Source organism: Dermochelys coriacea, chromosome 2, assembly GCF_009764565.3.
Source record: "Dermochelys coriacea isolate rDerCor1 chromosome 2, rDerCor1.pri.v4, whole genome shotgun sequence".
NCBI lineage: Eukaryota > Metazoa > Chordata > Testudines > Dermochelyidae > Dermochelys > Dermochelys coriacea.
In genome coordinates this window covers 192,687,864-192,715,367 of record NC_050069.1, presented here as the reverse complement: position 1 = coordinate 192,715,367, position 27,504 = coordinate 192,687,864, and the positions used below count along the sequence as shown (strand labels likewise).

General features: G+C 40.7%; 1 protein-coding gene across 2 annotated transcripts in view; it reads left to right on the top strand.

Annotated features, from left to right (window-relative positions):
* Positions 1–27,504, top strand: part of COL6A6 (collagen type VI alpha 6 chain) — a 110,443-nt gene that overhangs the window by 24,219 nt on the left and 58,720 nt on the right. For both annotated transcript variants that reach the window (XM_038389605.2, XM_038389604.2), the window contains exons 3-17: positions 482–1,093; positions 1,685–2,293; positions 4,396–4,956; positions 6,270–6,827; positions 9,254–9,829; positions 13,623–14,189; positions 17,031–17,380; positions 17,476–17,554; positions 18,632–18,777; positions 19,324–19,416; positions 21,445–21,498; positions 23,552–23,623; positions 23,722–23,748; positions 26,036–26,080; positions 26,166–26,219. In XM_038389605.2, coding sequence (XP_038245533.1) covers positions 482–1,093; positions 1,685–2,293; positions 4,396–4,956; positions 6,270–6,827; positions 9,254–9,829; positions 13,623–14,189; positions 17,031–17,380; positions 17,476–17,554; positions 18,632–18,777; positions 19,324–19,416; positions 21,445–21,498; positions 23,552–23,623; positions 23,722–23,748; positions 26,036–26,080; positions 26,166–26,219 — 4,403 coding nt within the window. The remainder of the gene's footprint in view (positions 1–481; positions 1,094–1,684; positions 2,294–4,395; positions 4,957–6,269; positions 6,828–9,253; positions 9,830–13,622; positions 14,190–17,030; positions 17,381–17,475; positions 17,555–18,631; positions 18,778–19,323; positions 19,417–21,444; positions 21,499–23,551; positions 23,624–23,721; positions 23,749–26,035; positions 26,081–26,165; positions 26,220–27,504) is intronic.

Sequence of the window (27,504 nt, the reverse complement as noted above, 5' to 3'; positions counted from 1 at the left end):
AAAGCAGTTAGCGCTTAGAGATATTTCTCTAACTGGAAACACTAGATAATGTAAAAGCGGCAAAAAAATCCTCTGGCACGTTATAGACTAACAGACATATTGGAGCATAAGCTTTCGTGGGTGAATACCTACTTCATCGGATCCCATTCAGTAGAAATACCAAAAAAAAATTAAAAAAAAAAAATTTAAACCTCAAAAAGGAAGCAGAATTGCTGAATAGCTACATCTCCTGGGAAGTCCTAGGTACCAAACAGATGGTAAATTCCTATCTTTGTAATCTTTCATGATATTAAAATAAGCTTAAAATATGAGAGAGAGAGAGAATTCTTGGGCTTAGAAGGATTTTTTTAGCTTTTGGACATTGTTTCTGGATATCTCTGTATAAATTCTTCTGTGAAGCATTGCTTTTATCATCTGAGTATTGTAGAGATAAAGGGTAAGAAGTATGTAATAATATTTCATTTTCTGGATTTTTTTGCAGCCCCTACATTGTCTGCAGATATTGTCCTTTTGGTTGACAGCTCTAATAGCCTGGGAAAAAAGGCATTCCCCTCTATGAAGGCTTTTATTAGCAAAATGATCAGTCATCTAACAGCGACTCCTAACCAATACCGTATTGCACTTGCCCAGTACAGTGATGATTTGCACATTGAATTTCTGTTGGACACCTATAAAGCAAAGAACCCAATGCTGAACCATGTCAAAAAGAATGTTGTATTCAAGGGTGGTTCAGTAAAAACTGGCAATGCCCTTCGAAAAGTTCACAGAACCTATTTCAAAGGACCAGCTAGCGGAAGAGACAAAAAACAAATTTTGGTAGTCTTGACTTCAGGGGCATCAGAGGATGCTGTAGTAGAGCCTGCCAAGATCTTGAAAAGTGATGGGGTAAAAATCATAGCCATGGGGATTCAGAATGTTTCTCCTCAAGAACTGCAGTCAATGGCTACACCTCAATTTTCTTATAAATTTCGAACAGTGAGGGATCTCAGTATGTCTTCTCAAAACATGACCAAGATCATTGAGGATGTTATTCAAACAGATATTAATGGCATAATATCAACAGATATAATTGACAGTGTTCCTGAGAGAGAAGGTAAGGAATGCAAGGCTATGAAAAAATTGTGATCATATTGGTTGGAAGAAGTAATTCAGTGTTAGAAAGAAAAACACTTTGAACATTTTGGGCTAAATTTTCAAAATATTAAATGACATGCATATTTTAAAATAAGGAAGAGAACAGACATGTACATGACCAGGTACCTGTGTATACAGAGAAACATGTAACACTGATATTTTGAAAACCAGTGCCTATCTGTTCATAACTTTTTGCATGACTAACTCCGGACTCCACAAAAGTGAATGGAGAGTGGGTGGAGTGAAGCTGTAACTATTCTTGCAGATTGGTAATTTTCAAGAGAAAATAGCTCTTGTTGTTGGTTTATGCCCTGAAACAACTAATTAATGGGCATTTTCCTTTGGGCTTCCTCTGACGTGGCTGGTATTGACCACTGCTGGAGACAGGATGCTGGAGTTAGGTGTACTGCTAATTTGATTCAGTATGGCAATTCCTGTGTTTCTAGATAAATCTGGATGAGGGAAACTATTTTAGAAGACTGTTCCATGGATTGGCCAAGAAGTAGACAATTTAATATTGTGTTATTTTCCCCTTCTCTTTCCACTGCAGTTTGTAATTCTGTTGCTGATGTTGTGTTCATAGTAGATAAGGGTGTTTCAAAACCAAAATCTGAAGATATTAAAAAATTCCTGCAACATACAGTCTCCATTCTTGATGTGAAGAAGAACTGTACAAAGATTGGCCTAGTGACATATAGCAGTGAGCCACACGTGTTATCTTTATTGAGCGAAGAAACAAACAAAAGTGCTATTCTGCAGAAAATAACGAGCTTTTCTCCAAGGGAAGGGAAGGCCAACACCGGTGCTGCCATTAATGCTACAAGGAAAAATATCTTCAGTGTAAAATTTGGAAGCAGAAAGGCCCAAGGAGTAGAGCAAATAGCCATTCTGATTACTCACAGACGCTCTGAAGACAACGTAAGTGAGGCAGCTCGTGATCTTCGGAGAGCTGGTGTGACTGTATTCACCATAGGCATTGAAAATGCTGACGACACCCAGCTAACCCAGATAGCATCATATCCTCAACAGCAGTATGTTACTAAGCTGACGGCATTTTCTGACCCGCCAAAACAAGCCAGAACTTTACAAAAGAAACTCTTGAATCAAATTCAGGACAAACTGTATGTCCAGTCTGAAAAAAGAGAACTACTTAAAACAGGTAAACCTTTCCCAGTAATTGTATTTCTATCTTTTCTCTAGGTGGAAGATTTTTAAGTAGAGACGGTCCTGAACCAAAACCTGGATCCCAAACCCCCTGAACTTTTGATCTAGTTCCAAACTTTAGCCTTTGAGGAAGTGCAGTTCTGTAGCTGAAGCTGGATCCAAACTGTAGCTCGGACCCATCTTTTTAACATATTGACTGGTTCATGTTATTTTATTGAATTCATGCAAAGATTCTGCATCACAGTCTCCTAGTGGAGCAATTTATGTCTTTTATGGAGTCCTCTTGGTGTCAGTGGGTCTCTGCATAGGTGTAAAGGAGGGTCCATAATAACAGAGCCCAGTATGGGATTGGTGCCTAAATTATTTTATTTTCTTTGAGTTAGCAAGGCAGGCTGTGGGTGGTGGGTTTTTTTTAAGTAAATACAGCATCATTAATGTGCATAAATGTTCAGGTTGCATTTCTGGTGTCTGCTGGCATGGTTGTGGACAGTTTTTTATAGTCCAAGCAAACACAACCTGGACAAGAAAGTTTTTACAGCTCCAACCCCACAGAGTTTTGTCATCACACTGATTGAAAAATAGAGGCTGTGTGCCAGGCGGGGGGGGGGGGGGGGGTTCCCTCCGTCCCCTCACCATCCAAGAAGATAATTACAGATGCCTCTGAATGGGGTTAGGGAGCTCACTTGGATAAACATGTGGCTCCCGGCTCTTGTACTCAGGAAGAATCCAAGCTAAACATCAACTTCCTGATACAGTGGGCAGTGCATGAAGCCTGAAAAAGATTCTTGCCACTCATCCATACCCTACATTGTCAAGTCACATCTAACATGACTACAGTACGCTATATCAAAAAACAGGAAAAGGGAGGTCCACTCTCCTTTGCACAGAAGCAGTCAGTCTCTGTAGTTGTTGGCCAGAAGGGTAGGTGAACTTGGGGCCCTTAAGGTGGACCCTCCTACACAGTCTTCCATAAGGATAAGGTTTCTTTGAAGTTACACCCTATATTCATTCCAAATGTTCCCTCTGAATACCGTTTTAAATCAGGTCATATAGCTAGCTATTTTTCGCCCAAAATATTATGCCACCAGAAAAGACAGGGAGCACCATTCTCTGGATGTTTGAGCCTGAGCATTCTACCTGCAGACGACAGAACCCTTCAGGGAATCTCCTAATCTAGTTGTCTCCTTTGCTTCCCCTTTCATACATTTGAGATTTTTCTAAATGGATTTCAAGTTGCATCAAGCTGTGAGTTGATGGTGACCCCTCCCACACAAGGTGTACAGGTTACATCAGTGGCTTTGCTTCATGGAGTTCCCCTTCTGGAGATCTGTAGAGTGGCAACATGGAGCTCTATGCATACTTTTACTAGGCATTATGCCCTAGAATGAGTTTCTTCAGCAGATGTATCCTTTCAGATTGCAAGATCACGCTGCCAAACACATCAGGATTCCCTGTGCCCTCTTCATTGAATACTGCTTGTGAGCCACCTTGAATGGAATACAGATAGGGACCGTCATTTGAAGAAGAAATTCTGGTTACTTACCTTACAGTGACTGGTATTCTTCAAGATTTGTGGTCTCGATCTGTATTCCACTACGTACCATCCTTCCACTCTGCTTCTGATCCCTTCCTTGGATTATTCATGATAGAAAATGAACTGGAGAGGTGGTCAGTTCATGTGGTCCCTTATGCCCTCGATTTGGAGCACAAGGGGATGATGGGCACTGATGTGGACCAAGAGACGCTGCTATTGAAAAATCTTCAGGCCTTAGGCACATGGTGTGCATGGGCACCTCGAGTGGTGTACAGATAGGGATCACATAACCTGAAGAACTCCAGTAATCATAAGATAAATAATCAGTATTTCTCAGACATTGTTACTTTACATTGAGATTGCAGCCACGTTGCGCCATGATCACCTCACTCTCTGGCAGATTTTCTGCTGCTGTGGAACTCCACCTGGGTTTGTGTCATTGTATAAATACTGGTTGATGGGCCCTAATTACATGTCTATATGCTTTTGTGCTTCTCTCAATGTTTCTCTCTTTAAATTTTGTTCTCGCACTAATGCTGTATACAATTTCTTTTTCCATGTAGGATGTGTGGACACAGAAGAAGCTGATATTTATGTGCTCATCGATGGCTCAACAAGCATTCATCCTAATGACTTCGGAGACCTCAAAAAATTTTTGAAGGAAGTGGTTAAGATGTTTAACATAGGGCTGAATAAAGTTCGCTTTGGAGCTGTGCAGTACTCAGATGTCAAAAGACTGGAGTTTGAACTTAATGAATACAGCAAAACAAACGATTTAGAGAGGGCCATTGACAACATTAGGCAAATATATGGGGATACCAAAATTGGAGAAGCTTTGACTTTCATGCAGCCACTGTTTAAAAAGGCAAGGGAGCAGAGAGCTGGCAGGGTGCCTTGTTACCTCATTGTCCTAACAGATGGGGAGTCACATGACAGTGTGAAGGAGCCTGCTGAGAGCCTGAGGAATGAGAAGGTTAATATTTATGCCATTGGTGTAAAAGATGCAAAGGAAGCACAGCTACATGAGATTTCAGGATCAAAGAGCAGGACTTTCTTTGTGCATGAGTTTGAATCTTTGAAAAACATAAAAAATGAAATTGTTCAAGGGATCTGTTCTGGAGACGGTAAGGAAAATTATGATTTTTGCCCTTTGAACTCAGAGTGCTAATTGAACGGGGTGCCTCCTCTTGTATAACAAGCAATTTCAAGTTCAAAACATAAGCATATTACTCCAGCCTGAATAACTGAAATGTATAAATATACTTTGGGCACATTTTGAACTGAGATGGCTGTCTGCAAGCCAATTATAAATAAAGCAGTTTTCTTTCTTTCTTTCTTAACTCTATTATGTGTATGTTCATCATATGCTTTAAAAAGCAAGGATATTTTTATTTGGTTTCAATCAGAGCATCAAAGCATTCCTTTTCCTTCCTCCTTTTTTCCCTCAGCTTTGTAACAAACAAGATGACTTTTCAACTGAAGAGGGTAGTCCTACATCACGTAGTGTGTTTTCCAACTCATCATGTTGTGTTGCTATTGTCCCAGTGTAAATACCTGTGTCATGAATTGTTCAGGTGCCCACAGAGCACTAACCCTACCATCAGTCTGCAGTCAGGCAAGATGGCATTTAAGATCATTGCCTTTGTAAGACTGTAATGCTCAATAGCCTACACACACACACACACACACACACACAGTAAGAGGAACATAAATGCAAGCTAAATTCTCTAGCAGTGAGCTATGTCAAGTTGGTGTTTGTGATTAACAGATACGTTATTAGAATGCTAGTGTCATATGCTTATACACAGCCGTAAACCCCTGAATCTTTTGTGCCTGTATTGATTTGTAAATCACAGAATCTTTTTCTGTTTGGAAATGGAAGTGTCTCAGACAACAAACCACAAGCTACATCTCTCCTGTGTGTGTAAATGCATGTACCTAGCAAACCTCTCCTTAGCATCCCTACTAAACTTATAGCAGTGCTGTCCAGTGTCATGCAACTCAGGTGGCACTCACACAAGCAGCAGCCCTGTCACACCTGTGCTCAGCCCATCCGGATCATCATGCACCCAGGCAGGCTGCAGGGACAGCTCTGCAGTTGATTCTCCTGGAAGCTGCTAGGACACTTGGATGACCTCTCTGCCTCACTTCTAACTGCTCCCTAGTAGATTCTAATTCATGGTAGCAACCGGAGGAGGGGGCAGTAACAGCATGTGAGAGAGGGCCCAATACTGGCCCTACGCTCCCCAACCCAGCTATTCTCCAGACAGCACCCATCCATCCATTCACCTACCTCATTATTCCTCCATTTACCCAGCACAGCCAGAAATCTTAGCACCCACCCATCTATCCCAGACCATCCTGCCCCAGTTAAGCCTATTTATTTATTTTTAATGTAAAGCCTGGGTTATACTAATATTAATATTTTCTTCTGTAGCCTGCAAAGAAATGACAGCTGACATCATGTTTCTAGTGGACAGTTCTGGAAGCATAGGACCAGAGAACTTTTTGAAAATGAAAAATTTTATGAGAGAACTGGTGAACAAATCTGACATCAGCGCAGAACGAGTGCAAGTTGGGGTCATCCAGTTCAGTAGCACAAACAAGGAAGAGTTCCAGCTTGACCGATATGCTTCAAAAAGTGACATTTTCAGTGCTATTGATAGAATGTCTCTTATAGGGGAAAATACACTAACAGGAAGCGCATTGACATTTGTGTCTGATTATTTCAAGCCTCCCAAAGGTGCACGTCCGGCTGTCAAAAAGTTTCTTATCCTGATTACTGATGGGGAAGCGCAGGATGTAGTAAAAAGTCCAGCAAGAGCCCTACGTGAGCAAGGTGTTATTATCTACAGTGTTGGGGTGTTTAATGCAAATAAAACTCAGCTGGAAGAGATTAGTGGGAAGCATGAGCTGGTTTTTTATGTCGAGAAGTTTGATATTCTGAAGCATATAGAAGATGAGATCATCTTTGGAATATGCAGGCCTCATGAGGGTAAGTACTGCCGTTTTCAATAACTCATGTCAATCTGTGTCTGTGTAGGAATTTTATTCTGTCCAGATAGTTGAGTATTGTAATAAAGTAAATAAACAGGTGTGCTTTCTCCTTGCAATGTCATCTTCTCTTGGAGATCCCTACAGGGATGAGAAGTGTGTGAGAAAATGAAGGTAGAATTTGGATCACAGTACCAGATCTGTCCTACTAGCTTTGAAAGATGCTATATTCTCTCAAACAAATAATATAAATTTCATAATATTTTAAAAGTACGACATGTATGCTAATGTGTGTAAGGAAATACTAAGAATCTGATTCTCCCTTATACTAAGGCTCCTTTTGTGGTGGTCTGGCAGTGTAAAACATCCTTGGAGATTGATTCTTGTTTACGCTAATGGCCTAGTTCTGCCCTCATTTACAAGGGTGCAACTTCTATTGAAGTCATAGAAATTGTACACATGTAAATGAGGGCAGAAATGGGCTCTACAGGTTGTATTTCCCCCCCCCCCCACACACACACACACAGAGTCTGGCCACTATCTGTGTTGCCAGCAATACAGCACTGGAATCTAGTTTTGTTGGAACCGTATTTACAAGTTTCAATTTCAGAGTAGCAGCCGTGTTAGTCTGTATTCGCAAAAAGAAAAGGAGTACTTGTGGCACTTTAGAGACTAACAAATTTATTTGAGCATAAGCTTTCGTGAGCTACAGCTCACTTCATCGGATGCAAAAGCTTATGCTCAAATAAATTTGTTAGTCTCTAAGGTGCCACAAGTACTCCTTTTCTTTTTACAAGTTTCAGTGTGGGTTCCAGATGTGGTTCAAACCCAATGTAGCCAAGGCTTTTAAGAAAATGTGTTGACAGAAGCATTTAAATAGGTGCAAAAGAGGCATAAAACAGTGTACAGATAGATGAAAATGGTAGTGAGTACCACATGCTACTCATTTTTGAGGGGCCCAGTGCAGGACTGTGTGAAATGACCTCTCACAGGAACTAAGGACCGTCACAAACCTCTCCACCTTCCACTCCAAGTGCAAGGTGTTTTCCTTTGATCTTGCCTTCTCTAACATAAATATATGGGGAGTGGGAGTGACATTCAAAACAACTCACTAAACACACTGTTGCCTCTTGGGGAAAAAATGAGAGGAAAAAACACACACTGCTTAATACATGGCTGGAAGGCACAAAGGTATGTTAAGGTGATGATTACAGTATAAGAACCTATATAGAATAAAATAGAATAACCATCTGTGCAAACACTTCCCTGCAGAGGCTGCTATTCAAACATTGCACAGCTTGCTGAAAAATGGAATAGCCCGACCTGAAAAATGGAATAGCCCGGGGCCAGGTTATGCCTGGCGCCATACATGGCTGTGCAATGGGGCTAGGGAGAGCACAAGGAGTTTCTCTCCTCTTTGCACATTGCACATTCCATTTCAGGGGCTTACAGGACTGAGATCTGGTTATCTTTTTCACTCACTTATCCAATTGCAGAAAACACATTTTTGCTGTTGCAAAGTGAGAACAAATCAAATCTGCCACTGTTATGCCCTGAAAGGTATATATTTTGTTCCATGTTTAGGAGCTACAATGTCCTCCTTACGAAACTGTTAATCAGGTATTGACTTCCCATCTCCTTGTCATAAATGCTGATCTTTAGTTTAGAAGTAGTTTTAATGGGTTTCACAAAAGTCCCATTCAGCCCTTTTTGGTCACTGCAACATCGGGCCTTGGGGGCTGTGCAGGGATGGCAAGGCTTCAGTCTCCAAACTGAACATCTTTCTTACACAAAGAAAAAAAATTGCAATAGATCCAAAGCACAAAATAAATTCTGCTATCATTGATGCTGGTGGGTCTCCATGTATTTCAGTGTGGTTGCATAGATGCAAATGGCATCAGAATTTGGCTCATTTCCATTAGTAAACAGTACATAAAACTGTGTGTGTGATGACTCTGTAGAACAAGGGTCACAGAAATTTGACTTAACTCCAAAAATGAAAATCTTAAAATATGTTTTGGGGGGGAAACACAAGCTTTTAATTGGTAATTGTATTCTAATAGAATACAGATTCATAGGTTGTTTTTGTTTTGTTTTTTAAAGGCCGGAAGAGGCCATTATGATCATCTAGCCTGATCCCATTCTGTTGTGTTACCATTCATTTTTCCCCCCATCCCACTGGATTTTAGATTAAGTTGAAACTATCAGTTATTTTAGGATTAGTGGTTAGGTTCTTCTGTTGTGCACTGATGGATTTTCCCAAAACATGCCTAACATAGGATGTTCTGTTGTGTTACTGCCTCCAAAAAGTGATCCAAATTCACAAGCTTTGCTTGAATACAAGGGGATTAGTAAGAAAGATTCAGTAAGAGTCCGTACTTACTTTTCTGTTTGGGTTTTTTTGTTTTGTCATATGTTCTTTTACAGAATGCAAAAGGATAGAAAGATTAGATGTTGTGTTTGTGATAGATGGATCTGGGAGCATAAGTACCTTACAATACCAGACCATGAAAGACTTCATGATTGCCTTGGTGAAAAAATCTGATGTCGCTCCAGATAGAGTTCAATTTGGAGCTGTAAAATATTCTGATGAACCGGAAACATTTTTCTACCTTAATAAGTACACAGCAAAATCCGAGATTGTTGAGGCTATCCAGAATGACGTAACTAAAGGAGGTTCAACTTATACAGCCAAGGCAATTGGCTATTCGGAAGCTCTCTTTGCTCAGGAGCATGGCAGCCGCAAAAGCAAGGGTGTTCCACAGATTCTTATAGTGATAACAGACGGTGAGTCCCATGATAAAGCACAGCTCGGTGACACAGCCATGAGATTAAGAGACAATGGAATTATTATCTATGCTGTTGGGATAGAAGGAGCAAAACCTGATGAGCTTTTGGCCATGGTCGGATCAAAAGACAAATATTACTATGTGGATACATTTGAAGGACTCAAAAACACATCTATAGCAATATCAGAAAAAATATGTGACGATTCAAAACCAGGTAAGTGTTTGTTTTGCTACTCTATACAGTTTAAACTTTCCTCATCATTTTATTTAAAAACTGGCAAAGATGGGGAGACACATCTCTAAAATTTCAAAGCAATGTATATGGCTTCTTTTGTATATCTAGCTTGCTGTGGTATTCTTTTCTCTTTAGCAAGCCAAGCTATAGGCAAAAAGGGAAATTTCTTAAAGTTTATCCTTACTTGATCCTACAACTGAGGATTTTCATTGGTTAAATGGTTGATATTATTGTTAGTCCGTGCAGGTTCAGAACTTTCCTAAGGGTAAAATTAGGGCACTAACCTTTCACTTTGAAATACCTGAGTTCAGGTTTCAGTTTGCCTATCCCCACAACAACTAGTCTAATCAATTACATACATCACAAAAGCATCACATGATTTGGCCTGGTTGATGAGCTCTGCTGAGGAAATAGGCAAGAACAGGCAGATGGGGACTATTGCAAGTGGCAATTATGAGAAAACTTACACCATGCAAATTGCACAGTGGCATCCTCTAGTCCAGTGGTGGGCAACCTGCAGCCTCTTAGGGTAAACCACTGGCGGACCGCGAGACAGTTTTACATTGACCGTCCGCAGGATGAACCATACCTGGGTTGAATCAGGAGCTGGCAGGATATAAAAAAAACAGGAAGCTTCAGAGGGGTGGGAGAGAAAGTTGTAATTAGGTTTATAGACTGCAGGGAGGGAGAAGAAGGCTCCTGTAAAGGCACTGGGTCAGTAAGGGGGAAAAAAAAGCTGAAGTTGGAGGAAGGTCTCTAGGCAGTGAGACCCCCTGGAAGAGACCTTGGACAAGCCTTGTAAAGGCCAGCTGGGATGAAGACCGTGTGAGTTTGTGTTTTGTGTGTTAATCTGGAGAGGGACCTTGAACTGCTGGGGCCTACAGGGTCAGTATGTGTCAGAGGACTCAATAAATTGGATGTCTTTGGGGGGATTCTTGGAACCACTTCTGAACTATGCGATCTAAAGGGCCCTGAAAAGGGGATAACAGAGTCAGGGTGCTGCAGAATGATCTCTGGCTGTAAGGGGTTGCCCAGGGGGGCAGTGAGCAGGCCCTGTGCTACAGTGACCCTATGGGCTTTTTGCTAACTGTTCACTTATTTTCTGGTTTCAGAGTAGCAGCCGTGTTAGTCTGTATTCGCAAAAAGAAAAGGAGTACTTGTGGCACCTTATAGACTAACAAATTTATTTGAGCATAAGCTTTCGTGAGCTACAGCTCACAGCTGTAGCTCTCGAAAGCTTATGCTCAAATAAATTTGTTAGTCTCTAAGGTGCCACAAGTACTCCTTTTCTTTTCATTATTTGCACTGTTAGTGGGCCAACATAAGTCACATGGTGTTTCTGCTCCCCGATTGGATGAGTGTAACCTTTTTTTTTACAGGTGAATAAAGAATAACAAGTAACAATGTATTTCTGGTATAAATTTTCAGATGAGCATTCAAATTAAAATTCATGGCACTCCTGTGACTCCCACAGTTTTCTCACTTGTCTGGAGGCTGTCGGAATACTTGCAAACAATGAATAACATGATTCCATGGATACCATCAGTGTGAATGTATTTAGTCACAAGAATATTTACAAATTGCTGTTTGTATTATTTGACCAGTGCCCTGCGTCAGAGTGGATTGTAATCAACCTCCCCTCCTTGGGCTACTGGAGTGCTATTGTCCACCAAACTTCTTTAGATAGTCAGTCAGTAGTGTGACAGCTGTACTGCACCTCAGAAGCAAGCACTATAGGGGCTGGGTCCTGTTGGGCTCCCAGGAAGCACTTGGAGGCATGCCTGTGTGAACGAATAGTTGACTACGGCTGGGAGGAAAGGTCATGCATACTCTTATTACAACACCTTAGCCTAGATCTACACTGACAATGGGGTGCAGAGTACATACACTGCATGCCCCTCTACCACAGGTATAAAGAGCACAAGACAGAGAGGCTCTGCTTAGGAAAATAAAGACATGCCAGAATCTTAGGGCATGTATCCTATACTCACTACGTGCCCAAGTCGTGCCTCCCCTGTCGACACTATTTTTAGCAGTATAGTGTCCCTCTTGTGAGAAAAGGCTGTAGCAAGCATCAGGCAGTGAGGAAAAGCTCTGGCAGCTTCCTATTGCCTGAGCCTTTCCCCTCCGTGAGAGCCTTTCACTGATGTGTAGCTACCCAGTACAGTGTTGATGCAGCCTGCTTTTCACCGTGGTGTGTAGCTACACATATCCCACACACCACTGCCAGTAGAGACAAGGTTTTTGTTAGTTACAACAATGACAATTGTTAACTTGGCCGTAAGGAGAAAGTCCAGTAAAGGGTTAGGTCTCCTGAAGCCTAGTAGTTGAGGTTCTTCTAATCCATTATGTTATCTGAGGACAACAGCAGAACACCTGCTGGAATGTGTAAGGTCTGCAGTTCAATGGCTTATTTGGGGGGCCCTTCCATGCTAGCATCCAGTTGTTGCACAGACTGCTTTCCCTGTTGTGAGAATTAGGCTGCCCCCTACATGCCCTGTTTTTATGTATGCTTGTACGCCTGTCCCTTTACAAATACTTCGGAGGGTTTCTGCTTCTGGAACCACCTCCAAGCTCCCCTGTATTCAGCAATGTCTTTCTCCTGAATCTCTGCTCCTCCCCACAAGTTCTGTGTGAGCCTGTAACAGCCCACTGTTGCTCCAGTCTCAAAAACCTCACCCCATGGAGCTCTGCTCCCACCAGTGAGGAACAGAAATCCCCATCCCATGCCGGATCCAACCAGGAGATGCCTGGAAATATGGGCTCACAGCCACATCTCCCTGACCACGTAGAAAAACAGCAGGAGGAGCTTTGGAGTGTTCTTAAAGCCCCAGCTCCAGAAACTTTTCTCATTCTGCCAGAGCTGGGAACATGTCAGAAGTGCCTTCACTCACCCCCAATCCGTATCCTCCATGTTATCAGAATTTTTGTCCTCTAAAATACAAACTCTGATCTGCCTTTACATTTGCTGATTGCCCAACTGATTTGCTGTTTGTCCTAATCTCCTTCCATCTCTCCAACTACCACACTCATCCTGCTGTAGGATGTCAGCCAGCCTCTATCCCTCTTTCCTTCTCTTTTTCCTTTTGAGCTTTCCTCCTCCTCTTCCCCTCAGTCTTCCTCTCCACAGTCCCTCATGCTCATTCTCTCCCCAAAGTGATCTTAAAAAAACCCCCACCCAAATAGGATTCAGAGTAGGATTGTGATTATTTCCATGTAATAAAAATACACATAAAATGAATCAACAGGATGTGTGCAGAACCACCGAAGTAATCACACAGTCTTGTACTTGTAAGCCTTGTCCTGCTCTCACCTTCCCCACTTCCTTTGTGTTTTGTCTGCACTTGTTTTGTCTTGTCTCTGTTTAGACTGATTTCAGAGTAGCAGCCGTGTTAGTCTGTATTCACAAAAAGAAAAGGAGTACTTGTGGCACCTTAGAGACTAACAAATTTATTTGAGCATAAGCTTTCGTGAACTACAGCTCACTTCATCGGATGCATTCGGTGTTCTCTCTGTGTGTGGGTGTGGGTGTGTATATAAATCTCCCCACTGTATTTTCCACCAAATGCATCCGATGAAGTGAGCTGTAGCTCACGAAAGCTTATGCTCAAATAAATTTGTTAGTCTCTAAGGTGCCACAAGTACTCCTTTTCTGTTTAGACTGAAAACTCTTTGAGGGCAGGGATCCTGTCTTTTATCTGTGAAGAGCCCAGCACGTTATGAGCCCTAAATAAATAATAAGGTAATTTTCCTTTTTTTTTTTCCATTTCAGAGTGTGAAATTCAAGCAGACCTTGTTTTCTTGATTGATGGTTCCAATAGTATACACCCAGCTGACTTCACTAGGATGAAGAATTTCTTGAAAGATGTACTGGATCAGATTAATTATGATCACAATGTTGAAATTGGCATTGCCCAGTACAGTGAGAGGTATAAAAGAGAATTCAGCCTGGGTGCTTTTCAGAACAAATCAGAACTGAACATTCAAATTGAGAACATTAAACAGATGACAGGAACTAGCACTTTAATTGGAGCTGCACTTAGGAAGGTGAAGGAATTTTTTGCACCAGCAAGCAGCAGAAGAGTAACAAGAAATGTCCAACCAGTTTTGTTGGTAGTCACTGACGGGAAGTCGGATGATGATGTTGCTGAACCAGCAGAATATCTGAGAAGGGAAGGTGTTCATGTATATGCTATAGGAGTTGGGGATATTGATCACTCACAGCTCATGCAAATAGCTGGTGTCCCGGAAAGGAAGTACACTGTTCATGATTTCAAAGATCTGAAGATTATTAAAAAAAGACTAGTTGATGACCTATGTAAACCTGATATTCCTACAAGTAAGTATAAACGAATAAGGGGGAAATTCAGATTTCAATCCTGACTTCTTATATCTGTCCCACTTCTAGAGCTATTTTTCTTCAAACTTGTATTATTTTTGACCATCACTGAGGACTATTAAAAGCCAGGTTTGAGTTTTCTAGCTACAGCATTTATAAATTACTCTGGCCTAAAATTACTGGTTGAAACATGCAGGGAAAATGCTTTGTTTACATACTCCTGTAACACACATATGGCTGCACCTGTTTTGCTCCTAGGGGGTCGCACACTTTGTTGCTTCCATAGATCAAGCTCCTTGCTTCTCTCCCATCCCCCTTTATTTCAGGAATTCACTGCAACCCGATCCTCCTGGCAGGGGCTCTGTGTCTCCCACCCCCCAGCTTCCTCTTCTCCCCTCACCATTCTTTTTTTCTTTGTCTGAGAGATAAGTAATTACAGACTTTGGTTGAAGCTGCCTTCTTAGCAGATGCCTCTTCAAAAGTTATTGCATTTCATCCAAACAGACAGAGGAATGCCATCAAGTTGATTGCAGGCTCCTCGCTATGCCCAGCCAATAGAAATTCACCTTTGGGCTGAGTCAAAGCATGCTGGGACAGAACCATGCTAATAAGTCGTAACAAGCTCCCTGGTGGCCAGTCCTCCTTTCTTGTACTGAGCAGATCTTGGCAGAAGGCAGAATCTGGCCAACTAACCTCCACTGCCTTGAAAACAGAGCTTCTGGTCCTTTACAATCACTTTTTCTTCACCTTGTATGCCTTTATGTCAACGTTTCACTCCCCCCCACACACACACACACACACGCACACCCCATGCTTCTTCTCTTTGCTTCTACGGTATCTGGATCCCCTTGCTACAGCTATTCTGATTTTTAGCCTGCAATTCATTGGCTCAGAGGAGCCTCTTTTTTACTTTCCCATTGAAGAAAGGAGTTTATTTTCCTTTGCCATGCCTGATATTTTACTCTTCACCTCCTCTTTGGGCTTGCACTTTCTCTGCCCTCACAGCCATTGACAGAGCACTGAGCTGCTCTCTCCTTTTCTTTCACTAGAGCCTGGTCCTAGAGCTTGAGACTAATGAAAACAAATCTCCAGATTGGGGAAGAGTATCACTTGCTTTCTTTTCCCAGTATGCCTTTGCCCTCTTTCTCTGGTGTGGAGGTGCAGCTGCTCTAACCCTGTCATGTAGTAGCATTGGCAGTAGCAAGAACATAGAAAGACATAATTGGTGGCAAAAGAAATAAGGGATTTGTTCACAAGGTGAAGGCATACCATATTGTATTTTTTTTAAAGAATCTAAATTTGAATATTTGATTTTAACCTTTTAAATTGAATCATATATTTTATTTACACACTGCAAATTCTTTACTTTCTTCCTACTTCATAACTTTAAATTGCTAAAGTGGATGTTTTATACTTATTTCTCCAGTTAGTTTCCTAACTGTTGGAAATTGAGGTTTTACACAGAATTTTTTTCAATTGAGAGATTTCACTCTTAAAATACTCATTTATGCAGAAAATAATTCCAGTTCTCCATTAACCCTTACTGTGAGAACAACACAAACTTGACACAAAATAGATGAGCTATATTTACAACCAACACAATCTTGGATATATTGAACTTCCATAAGTCAAGAAACTGAAATGCTTTGACCAGGCTGTACTCGTCCATCAGCAGTTGCAGTTGGGAGCCACTAGGACTTGTGTTCTTTATGTGGTCTTGAAAATCTCTTCAATTCTTAAGCTCATATTTAGGTAATTAACCTTAAGATTTTTTTTTAAATTGCCCATTTGTATAAATAAAAGTTCATAATAACTGTTAATGTACTGAAAGTCTAAACTTCTCAGTGTTAACACAGAAGCTGTTTTGCTCTGAAGTGATAGACTGTCACTAAGATGTGTTTCATAAAGATACAAGCACTCATGCATATATTTAAATTTAAAAGCGTAGCCTCATTGTCTATTCATATGAGTAAAGTTAGATATCTCTTAGATGCCTGCACAATCAGGGCTTTAATTTTTAATACTTTTCTTTTGCCTATAGCAGTTTTGTAAAACTCAAAGATATCCCACCAGTACTGGCATTTAAAAAAGCAGCACTTATAATCAAGTAAATTATAAATTTTATTCTAAAGTTGCAGTAGCACAAAATTTCAAATTAATTTTGTAAAGGCTTAACCTAACTTAAATCAATTTTTTTTAAAGTTCTCATTTTAAATCATCTGGATTTAAGGTGTTCCACCCGTTTTGTTAGTATTGACCTACATGTGAAACAGAATTGTCAGTATGACTTCTAGGTGTACTGAACAGACTATTAGTGCAGCATCATTAACTCTTAAAACATCTTCCAACACAGTGCACTATTAAAAAAAAAAAGTTTCAGTCTGTTTAACTATTGGGGATGGGGACTAACATGAAATTGAGACTAGTTCTGCTCCCATTGAAGTAAACAGCAAAATTCACATTGACCTCAATGAGAATAAATTTTTGTTAAATGGTTCAGATGAAAAAATAATTGAACTTCAAAATACTTTTTAAGTTAATTACAATTTCTTTTCAGCAGAAGTACATATATTGAGGCAAGTTCATCCCTGGAATAATCCTGCTGGTGTAAAAGATGAATTCAGGGTGAATTTGGCTCTGATATGGATTAAAGACATTAAGGACCTCTCTATACATATTCTATCCACCAACTGTTGTCTTGTTTTCCTGTCCGTATCTGACTGAATTCTACAATTACCATGATTCTTTATCTTAAACTCTGCCCCCCTCTTTTTCTCTGTTCCTCCACCTAAATTTGTGTGTGCATTAATTTGTGATATTTTGTTTTCTTTTCCACTGTAGCTTGTTTTGTGGATATTGTTATGGGATTTGACATCTCATCGCAAAAGAGAGGTGACCATTTATTCCTTGGACAGTACCAGCTGAAAGCATATCTTCCTGACATTCTAAAAGCCCTCACATCCCTAAGCAGTCTGAGTTGCAATGTAGGGACAAAGACACAGAGCAGTGTGGCAGTTTACCTGAACAACACAGTTACACCCGTGTCTTCAAAGTTCCAATTTGACAGTGAGAAAATACTGAACAGCCTGAGAAATATCGTGATTGACAAACCATCTCATCTCAATGGCAACTTCCTGGAGTCACTCTGGAAAACATTTCCAAGCAAAGCTGATGATCAAAATAGAAGGAAGGTAAGCTAGTCTCTTACACCAAGACTTTGGACCAAAAATAAGTTCTTTTGTTTTAATTCTGCTTTTGACTTCCTGTGATTTCTCTTTCTCTTTAGGTTTTACTTGTATTTTCAGATGGTTTAGATGAAGATGTAGAAGAACTTGAACAAAAGTCAGAAGAACTCAGAAAAAAAGGTATCTTAAAGCGGACAAATATTTAAATTAAATTACTTTGAGAGGGTCTGTAAGAGTGTTACTCAACCCAAAGCTCTTTAGCTGAAGAAAGGCAGGTGAAAAAGGGACAGAAGAAAAAATAATGCCTTCCCTTTTAGCAGCCAGGATATGGAGATAGGACATAGCACTCTGAATTAGTGGCTCTCTCTAACATTGCTTTTTGTTTGCTTTGTCATGAAGCTTCCATGCATGATGATGTGGTGTGATAACCCACAATCATCAACAAGTGGTACAAGGTCATGAAATAAATATAGGAAAAGCACCAGATTTGCTCAGCACCTTTCACTGGGAACAGATTTTTCAAAAGGGCTGAGCATGCAGTGCCTTGGATTGTGGTGCTGATGGCTTGATTCTCGAAAGTCTCACATGTACCCAATGTGCTGAGCTTTTGTGAAAATCTGGCTACTTATTTTGGGGGTGTGTGTGTGTGTGTGTGTGTGTGTGTGTGTGTGTGGGAGCTGAGGTGGTGGGTTGTTTGTTTGTTTGTTTGTTTAAATCTAGTCCTAAATGTGGGAGCTGAGCTCTTTTGAAAATTCTGGCCATGATACTGGGATATTTTTCAATCTATTTTTTTCCATTTTTTGATTTACCTCAGCTGATGATCTAGCCCAGTGTGTGTTTTCTCTTCAGCTTTAAACTCAATTTTAGTACAAGGCAGTATTATTTTGAAAATTAAAAACTTGGTTTCAGGTGAAAGGATAAAATATTCTGGAAATAATTGTGCTGGCAGCCACAGTGGTCACATGTTCTTTGATACTCAAGCTTCACACAGAGAATTCATTCCATGGTTGTTAGTGATTCCAGATTGCCACTGGCCCATTTATTTTCTATAAATTAATTATGGACTCTTAAAAATAAAATGTGAAGATAAATCATGACTTTCATTCTCTAATCTATAATCTTTATTTTACCCTTATGAATAATAATAATCTGAATTCGTACACACAAGGATCCTATCAACTAAATAATTGTCTACAATATTCATTTGGATAAATGTTTTGTTTGACCATAAATGAGCAAAAACAATGTTTTAAATAGGACTGGATGCACTGATAACTGTTGTTCTGGAAGGAGCCTCTAAATTTGATGAGCTTCAGTACATTGAGTTTGGAAAAGGATTTGAATACATGACTCAATTAAATATTGGCATGAGAAATATTGCCAAAGCACTGTCCAAGTATGTGGTAAGTCATTCAGAGAAGCTCCACAGTGTCTAGTTAGTTTTGATTAAGGCCCTAGTCATTTTCTTAAAGAACTAAATAAGGCTCACAACTGAATACAATAGTCAGAGGGCAAGATTCTCTGGTATGCTCAGGCTGCTTTGTGCCAACACTGTTGACAGGCCTAGAGTCAACTTGCTCAGCCAGCTAAAGTTTCCCATTGTGTAAGAGAATCTTCTCATGGTACTAGAGCAGCCCACTTAGCTTGGCAGCTGTTAGTGCAAGGAGTGTGGCGGGGCGGGGGTTGGGGGAGAATGGAGTGAGGCTGCTCTAATTTAGCCTGGAACCAGCCCTTGTTGCCAGATTGCAGCACCCTGATCCTGGGGCTAAGGCCTGCTGCACTGAGTGCTGCTTAGCCACAGCTGAGAATCTAGCCTGTAGAATGTAAGGCACAATCATGCTCCTCCTGAATTAAATGCAAAACTCTCAATGTCTTAAATGTGCTCAGGATCAGGGAAGTATGAATGAAAAATGATATGTTTCACATGTAGTTTCTTCCTCTTTTTCGAGACTAATGTTGCTGAAAGGACATGCTGTGCTGTTTTTTGCAAGTGCATTGGGGAGGAAGGTGGAATGGGACGCCGAGGGAAACAAGGAAATAAAGTAAGAATGTTTTTGTGACATTTCATTTGGATTGTAATTATACGGGTGCCAGCCAAGTCCAGGAAAATTCAAGTGTTGGAGCTTTATAGGAAGACTTTTATTGCCTTTTCCTGTATCTATTCTCAGGGCTTGTCTACACTTGAAATCCTGCAGCTGTGCCGCTGTAGTGCTCCAGTATAGATACTCCCTACTCTGACGAGGGATTGTCCCATTGGTATAGGCAATCCGCCTCCCCGAGAGGCAGTAGCTAGGTAGACCAAACAACATGAGATCTATTTTTAAAAAAATAATTCAGAAGTTGAATTGGCTCCTGGGGGGGGGGGGAATCTGCAATAAACTAACACAAAATACTCACAGCATAAATAGACCGGGTATACTACTGACTGGCACAACCATGCTGAAAAATTTTATTCTAGTACAGGGGTGGGCAAACTATGGCCTGCGGGCTGGATCCAGCCTGCCAGCCATTTTAATCTGGTCTGCGAGCCGCACCATGTGGCTCAGCCCCGCTCCAGCCAGGGTGCTGGGGTGGGGGCCACAGCATGTGGCTCCCAGAAGCCACAGCATGGCCCCGCTCCGACACCTACATGCTCCAATGGGAGATGCAGGGGTGGTGCCTGCGGATAGGGCAGCATGCAGAGCAGCTTGGTCACACCTCCGCATAGGAGCCGGAGAAGGGACATGCCGCTGCTTCTGGGGGCTGCTTGAGCCTCTCATCACACCCTGCCCCAGCCATGATCCCCTTCTCGCTCTCCAAACCCCACAGTCCCAGCCCGGAGCACCCTCCTACACCCCAAACCTCTCATCCCAAGCCCCCCCCCCCCAGCGCCCGCCCCCCAACCCCAATTTTGTGAGCATTTGTGGCCCGCCATACAATTTCTATTCCCCGATGTGGCCCTCAGGTCAAGTTTGCCCACCTCTGCTCTGGTAAGTCTAGCTGTATAAAATCAAACCAGTTGCAAAGCCTAAAGAAGATAGTGATTTTTCTCTTGTTGCTTTATTTGAATTTTTAAAAATTTGTCATTTAAAAAACAAAGTCCAGGTTCCACACTTTGTTAATGTTTAATACTCTTTTAGGTGACTTAGATGCTGCTTTTATTATTCCTAAAACAGTGGTTCTCAAACTTTTTTTTGTGTGGACCACTTGAAAATTGCTGGGGGTCTCAGCAGACCACTTAATGATCTTCCCAAATGTTGTTTGTTAGCTAACTATTGTAAAGCACTTTGGATAAAAGCTCTCTATAAAAAAAAAATCTTAATTATAGTTTTTTGTTCTACAAATGCACACAACTCATATTTTAATATCAGTAGTCTTACCTTTCTAATGCAATTGATGTGCCCTCTCTCCTTCGCCATGGCAGCCCCCAAGTTGGGGCTGGGAAGGGGGGGGGTCTCTCTCCAACTCAGGGGCTACTGCAGTGGGGAAGTCGCCTTTCTCTTGCCACCACAGACCTGCACATCCCAAATTCCCCCTACCCCTCTTCTCACCCTACTGCCTCTTCCCACCTACCTGCTATTTCCCCCCACCTTACATGTGCATCTTCTCCAGGGTCCAGGTACCTAATTAGTGGAGCCACGCCTACACAGAGCCACTACTTAGATGGGTGACCCTTCATTCTCTTGTGTGTGGCTGCCCAGGCGCACATCATAGAGGGAACGATCTGTGGACCACGTGAATGGAGCTCACGGACCACGGTGGTCCACGGACCATGGTTTGAGAACCTCTGTCCTAAAAAACTGATATATTAAGAAATTAAAATGATTCCTCCCTGCAGGTTATCCATTTATCCTGCTTTGCTGAACGCATTTCTCCAGTGTTTGGTTTTTTGTTTTGTTTTTTTAAAAGAGTGCTTTGAAGACACAGTCAACAAAGGAATGAAGTTTGCAATGTACAGAATAAAACTGCCTTTTGCAAAATTTTAGCCATTCCTAAATAAAGTACCCCATCAGGACAATCCTTAATAGTTTCACCTTTTAAAGCAAAGAGAATTTTAGTATTAATCTTCACTTTTACTGTCTGGATTTCAGGGATCTAAAGGTATAAAAGGCAGTCGAGGACACTTAGGAGATGAGGGAGAGCCGGTAAGTTATAACATTTGACTACATTTTACTAAGAAAAAAATACTTCAAAACTAAGACTTTTTTGGGGGTCAGTATTTTTTTTAAAACTAATAACCTGATGGGGAAGGGGGGATTTCCTAATCTTGATACCAAAGAAATCATTCTGATTTAAAATAAAATTGTCATATCTTTTTTAAAAAACTGTCAAGATTCAGCACTCTGTCAACATTTACTACTCTAGAATTGTAGGTAATGTATAGTTCCTTCTCTTTCAAATTTCTAAAAACTTGGGGATCTCTTGGAGAAACTTTTACATAAATTCTTGATTAAAGTCCTGTTGGTCTACATGAGAATTCAAGGCTTATATTTTTTCAGAATATTTAGAAATTAAAATAATTCCTCCCTCCCTTGGTTCCTGTCTCAGTGCAGGAGTTGGACTTCATGACTATTCAAGGTACCTTCCAGACATATATTTCAAAGATTCAATAAGCAAAGGGAAAAGAGAGAAACCTAATTTTCAGCAAGTAAGTAGCCAAGTATTTGCATGTGAACTAAATACTTACATGCAAAGTATGGGTACAGACTGGTGCACACACATTCCTTTATAGGTGCCTGTTTAGTTAGGAACTTATCTAGCTGTGTGTGTGTGTAAATATCCTCAATAGTATGCAATAGGCAAGCACTTGAATGCGTCAGCATCCACTTGCATGCACTATTGGACCCATAGTATGCAGTTATGTAATCTTTGCTGTCTGCAAGGTGCTGAGACAGAGCACATGGCACAAGAAAGACACTAGGAAACATTTTCTTCTAATGTGCACCACTCCATTTATATATAATTGGGTTTCATGCCTTCTGTTTTTCCATATACACGGCTTGATTCATCATTCGATTACTCCAGTGTGTAACCCATGGAGTTACATGGACATAAAACTGAGTAACATAGTGGTGATTCAGGCCCAATAAAAAGAAACAGTATTTTCAATTTTAACTATTTGTTTCAGATTAAGAAACACAACAGATAAGCACAAATATAATCCGTCCTATTTTCCACTTCCTTAAACCATACCTGTTAATGGTGTGGCTCCTGGGTTACTGCTTGTAGCGAAAAGTGCATGGGTGCATTAAGATGGAAAATACCAGCACAGTGCATGCATGTAGTCTGACAAGTAGAACTGCATGAATAGCAAAGTGAAAAGTACACCAGAGAAGCTATTCTAGCAGGTTATAAGAGGCAAGTTAGAATTTATTTTAATGTCTAATTTGGGGTCACTATACCATGGAGCAGATTCACAGGCCCACTTGCTTTGCATTGCTCAGGTGGTGCAAAGGGAGTATACTCTGCCCTCATCTCCCCTTCTGGGGGAGAGTGGGAGAGTCCCACGAGGGTGTAGAGCCAGCATGGCTTCTGCACCGCACCACACGCCTGTGTAACTGAGAGCAGAATTCGGCCTTTGGACTGTGCTCACTGAAGAAAAATGATCACTCCATGCTTTTTTTCCAAATGGGCAAAAAAGGTCTTCATTGCAGCAACACCCTCTTTCTTCTCTGGCCCTTCCCTCCCACCGCACCTTCTTTCCCCCTTTTCCCCCCCTCAAGCAGGAACTCTCTAAGTAGAGTAGTATTAAGAGAAGAATGAAGGAAAGTGCCCCACCACTATCTATAGTGGAGGTGAGCAACATTAATTGTCAATTTGTTTTTTCAATTCAGTACTTTCTTTTGCATTATGTAAAGTGATTATATTACAGTTTCATACCAAGTGTAAATACATGTATAACTATATCAGAAGCTTGTAATGTTTTGTAAGCACTCTGGAGAGAAACTACAGCGGTTTTAACTGCACAAGCACTTAGTTCAATCTGAGTCTGCTCAGGCTTCTAAAACATCTAGCTTATGCGGGGCTTTCTCAGAGATTTACCATATTCCTTAACATACATGCTCCCTTTCTAGAATTACATCATCTCATGAATATAGTCGCCCCCGATCAAACATATGATCACTCTCCTTACAAACTTCATATTTCATTTCCTAGGTAGGATATACTAAGATGTATTTTTCATTCTCTCTCTTTCAGGGTTCAAGAGGACTGCCTGGACCAATGGGAGAGCAAGGGAATAAGGGATGTGATGGTAGTAAAGGTCCTAAAGTAAGAATCTACTGATAACATTATTTTAACTCCGCAAAATGTCTTTGCATTTATTTTTTGTTTACCTCATTCAAACAAATATTTGTTATTCTTTTCAGGGATACCAAGGAATACCTGGTAAAAAGGTACAGTACTGTTGCACTTATTTTCTGAAAAACTTTGTGTTGATTTGACTACAGATCAGGTGAGATGGGTGAAAGGTATAAATAAGAAATAAAAGTGCATTAAAGGAGGAGGGAGAAGAGAAAAGGTACGCCCTCACCTTCATATAGACACATTGTCTTAATTCATCTTTCCATGTAAGTATCCTTAAGTTTGAAGATCTTTGGTATTAGTCTGATGCTGTTTAGAGGCTCGATCCTGTGGTCTATACCCAGGAGTAGTTTTGTTGACTCCCAAGAGAATAAAATCCAATGCTAAGTGATTCTTGGATTCATCACGCTGCAAATTATCTTTGTGTTTAATTCAGGGCTTAGGGATTCACGTTTGCTTTCTGTAGTAAGATTGTAAAAACTTACTGTGACCCAGGGCGCCTAAGGCAGTCCTCACTGGAAATGCCACGGTCAGGGCAGGCTGCAAAAAGGAGAGCAGGTTTTCCCAAAGATTGGTGGTTAACACTGAAGTAAACTCACCAACCAGACACAAACTGTGCTTCTGATCCTTCCCCACTGGTTTTCAAGAAGCAAAAAAAAAAAAAGAAATCACACAGCCCCCTTTATTGCATTCCAGTTCTCTGGCTCCCAGTCAGCACCTAGGTCTAGTCCAGTGAGTTATTTTAAAACTCTGCTCACCTATACAAAATGTTCCTCTGACCCCAAAGGGCTAGCCACATTACCAGGTCAGTATAGGTTTGATTCTTACCCAAAATAGCTGGCAGCGTGGTAGTCTTTTAGTGTGTCAAACTAAAGGTTTATTCTAAAGAAAAAAGAGAACAAGAAGAGTTGTAAAATGGTGAAGCAATCAAATACATACAGAGACTTCAAAGTCCATATATCACATTCTTAGCAGTATTAGTAAGTTTGCTGCCTTGAAATTCCCTCTGGAACACATCAACAGCTTGGGTGGGTCATTCAGTCCTTTGTTCAGAGCCTCAGTTTTAGAAAAAAGAAAAGGAGTACTTGTGGCACCTTAGAGACTAACAAATTTATTTGAGCATAACCTTTCATGAGCTACAGCTCACTGCCGAGGCCAGAAGCAGGATTGAAGACAAAATGGAGGAGGTGACGATGCAGCCAGCTGCCTTTTAAATTTCTTTTGCCATGTGGCTTGTGCTAGTTTTGTTTCAAACACAAGCTGTCCAGCACATGGCATGGAAAAACCTTACAGTTCTGTCCATAGGCATGCCCTTATATGCCTTGCTGAGTCATAAGGTGTTGTCTCTGGTTCCTATCAGTGGATTCATTGTACAGTCAAATGGCCATCAAACAGGCTAGGCTGTGCTGATGCCAATCTGTCTGGAGGTGTCACCCATAAAAACAGCACAAGTTTGGAAATAGAGATATGCCTTCATATCTATAACTCACGATACAAAGCTGATACAAACATATAAATAAGATTATCATACTTGGCAAATTGTAACACATTTGCCAAAACCTCACACATCATATCTGGTCAGATTCCTTGCTATTTTATAATATTGGTGTCAACAATATCAGTGTCCCACATAATCCATACAGCATCACACTTGCATTGAATTATAGAAATATTCATATTACTGAAAATATAATTTGACATGACCATTGCCACATGGTGCCAGCACCCTATTAGCAATTATGCAGGGTGACTATGTATTGTGTGTGTGTTTTAAGACACCAGTTTTACAGTCCAAGAAAAAACAAGTCTCGTTAAAAACAAAATACATGTCCCTGTTAAAGCTTCCACATGACATAAAGGAAAAAAATGTACTGGAATGATATAAAAGTTGGGTATCATTTTGACTTTCAGCTTTACTGGTCTTTTTATTGGCAAATACTCTTAACGTTGGTCTCTTCCCCCTCAGTCATTTTAGTGGTCACTTTAGCTCTGGAAGTCTATCTGGACCCTTAAAGTTGACCAATAGCCAGATCATCAAAGGAAAATAAAAGTGCAGATGCACTATTTTAGGGACTCATTCTGCTCCTGTTAAAGTCCATGAGAGCCAGGGACTTCAGTGGGTGTACTATTAGGGTTTTAATCCTTTTTAGCCTGTTTTGAGGGTTGATCATAGTGTCTATTCTACTGTTGTACTTAGGGCAGATGTAAGAAATGAGATATTAACCATTAATTTGTATATATTAAAATCTGTCGATGACTTTGGCTGCCATGGTCAGCTACAGGAGTTAACATGGACACCATCTTTGCTGGATTGAGAGCACATACTGGTTATTTAGATCAATAGGTCTTATATAATCCCTATCATTTTTGCTACCTCAGGGAGATGATGGGGACAACGGAATTGATGGAATTAATGGAGAGCAGGTAAATAGTTTTGCTTCTCATTTTCTATTGACATCAATGACTGTGTTTTTTAAATGAGAAAACATTACTTTTTCTTTTCATTAAGGGATCACTTGGGTATCCAGGAAAGATGGGAGAAAAGGGAGACCTAGGCTACACGGTAATGATTTTTATTATCTTATTTGGTCAGGGTTTGAATTTGAGAGCAATCAGATAGGTATCTCAGGAGGCTGTCCCAGTGGAAAAAAAACTTAACTAAATACCTGGAGAGGGGAAATGGTTTGATACCACAAATTTACTGATGTATTTCAACTTATTAGAACTGGCATCAGAACACTGTAGTCATAATTTGTGTTGCATTAGAAATGGGGTGATCCATCTCTAAATAATCTCTAAGGTATTTTTTTGCTTGAAAATGTCCATTGTAAAGTTGTTCCATACAAAGTGTTTCTACTTCAGAGTTGTTAGAACAAATGTAGAATTTGAAAATATCATTTCTTGACACCAAAAACTCCCCTTTAGGGCCAGAATTGATCTATATTTAGTGGCAAAAACTACATTGATGCAGAGTTAAGGTTATTTGGTGATATGTCATCCCTTGCAGAGTGCAGTGCTGAGCTGAGCAAAACTCAAATGTCTGAAAAGAAGGAAATGCAGAGTTGAGGTTGCATGCGCAACCTTATTCAGCAATGTGCCCCATTAACACACACAGCTCCATTCTGCCAGTCTGATAGTCCATCTCCTTTTACAACCCATTCACTCTCATTAACTCTGAATTAATGTAGTTTTTTGCAATTTAATTTCCTAGTTTTTTTATCAGGAAAAGAGATTGTTAGTAGTCATTTTGGCAGTTGTACATACCAGGTCCTGCAATCAGCCATCTTCATGCTGTAATGCACTCCTTGCTCTACAACAAACTCCTGCAACCTCATGATCCAGATATCGACCAGAATCCAATGTTGGCAACCATGGCAGTGAACGTATATTTCTTTTCCCTCCGTGGTCAAAGTACCTGTGCTGTGAGTTCCAAACCTCTGCACTTTGTGTCTTTGAAAACACCATGGTATTCTGCCCTAAGATCAGGAAGTGGCCACTGGCACCCCCACTGGCTAGTGAAATACACATTCTCCCCCCCCCCCAGCAACCAATCCGAGGTTTGGCTACCACCCATCCTCATTACCCAACCCAGCTGCAAATGCAACCTCTTCATCTCTCCCTCCCACTCCACCTACATGCAGTCCTCTACTTCCATCTTCTCCCCATCCGATATAACAAAAAATTTTGGTTAGACTGACTGCTGATTATTCTGTTTATGTTCACAGTAAGCCTTCCCATAAAATAAAAACATGTATTATAACAGACAACTTGTAGCAAGCAACATGAGTTATTATTTCTTTATTGCACAGCTGTACAAATATTGGTGATGGGGTGTTCACCAGGGCAAT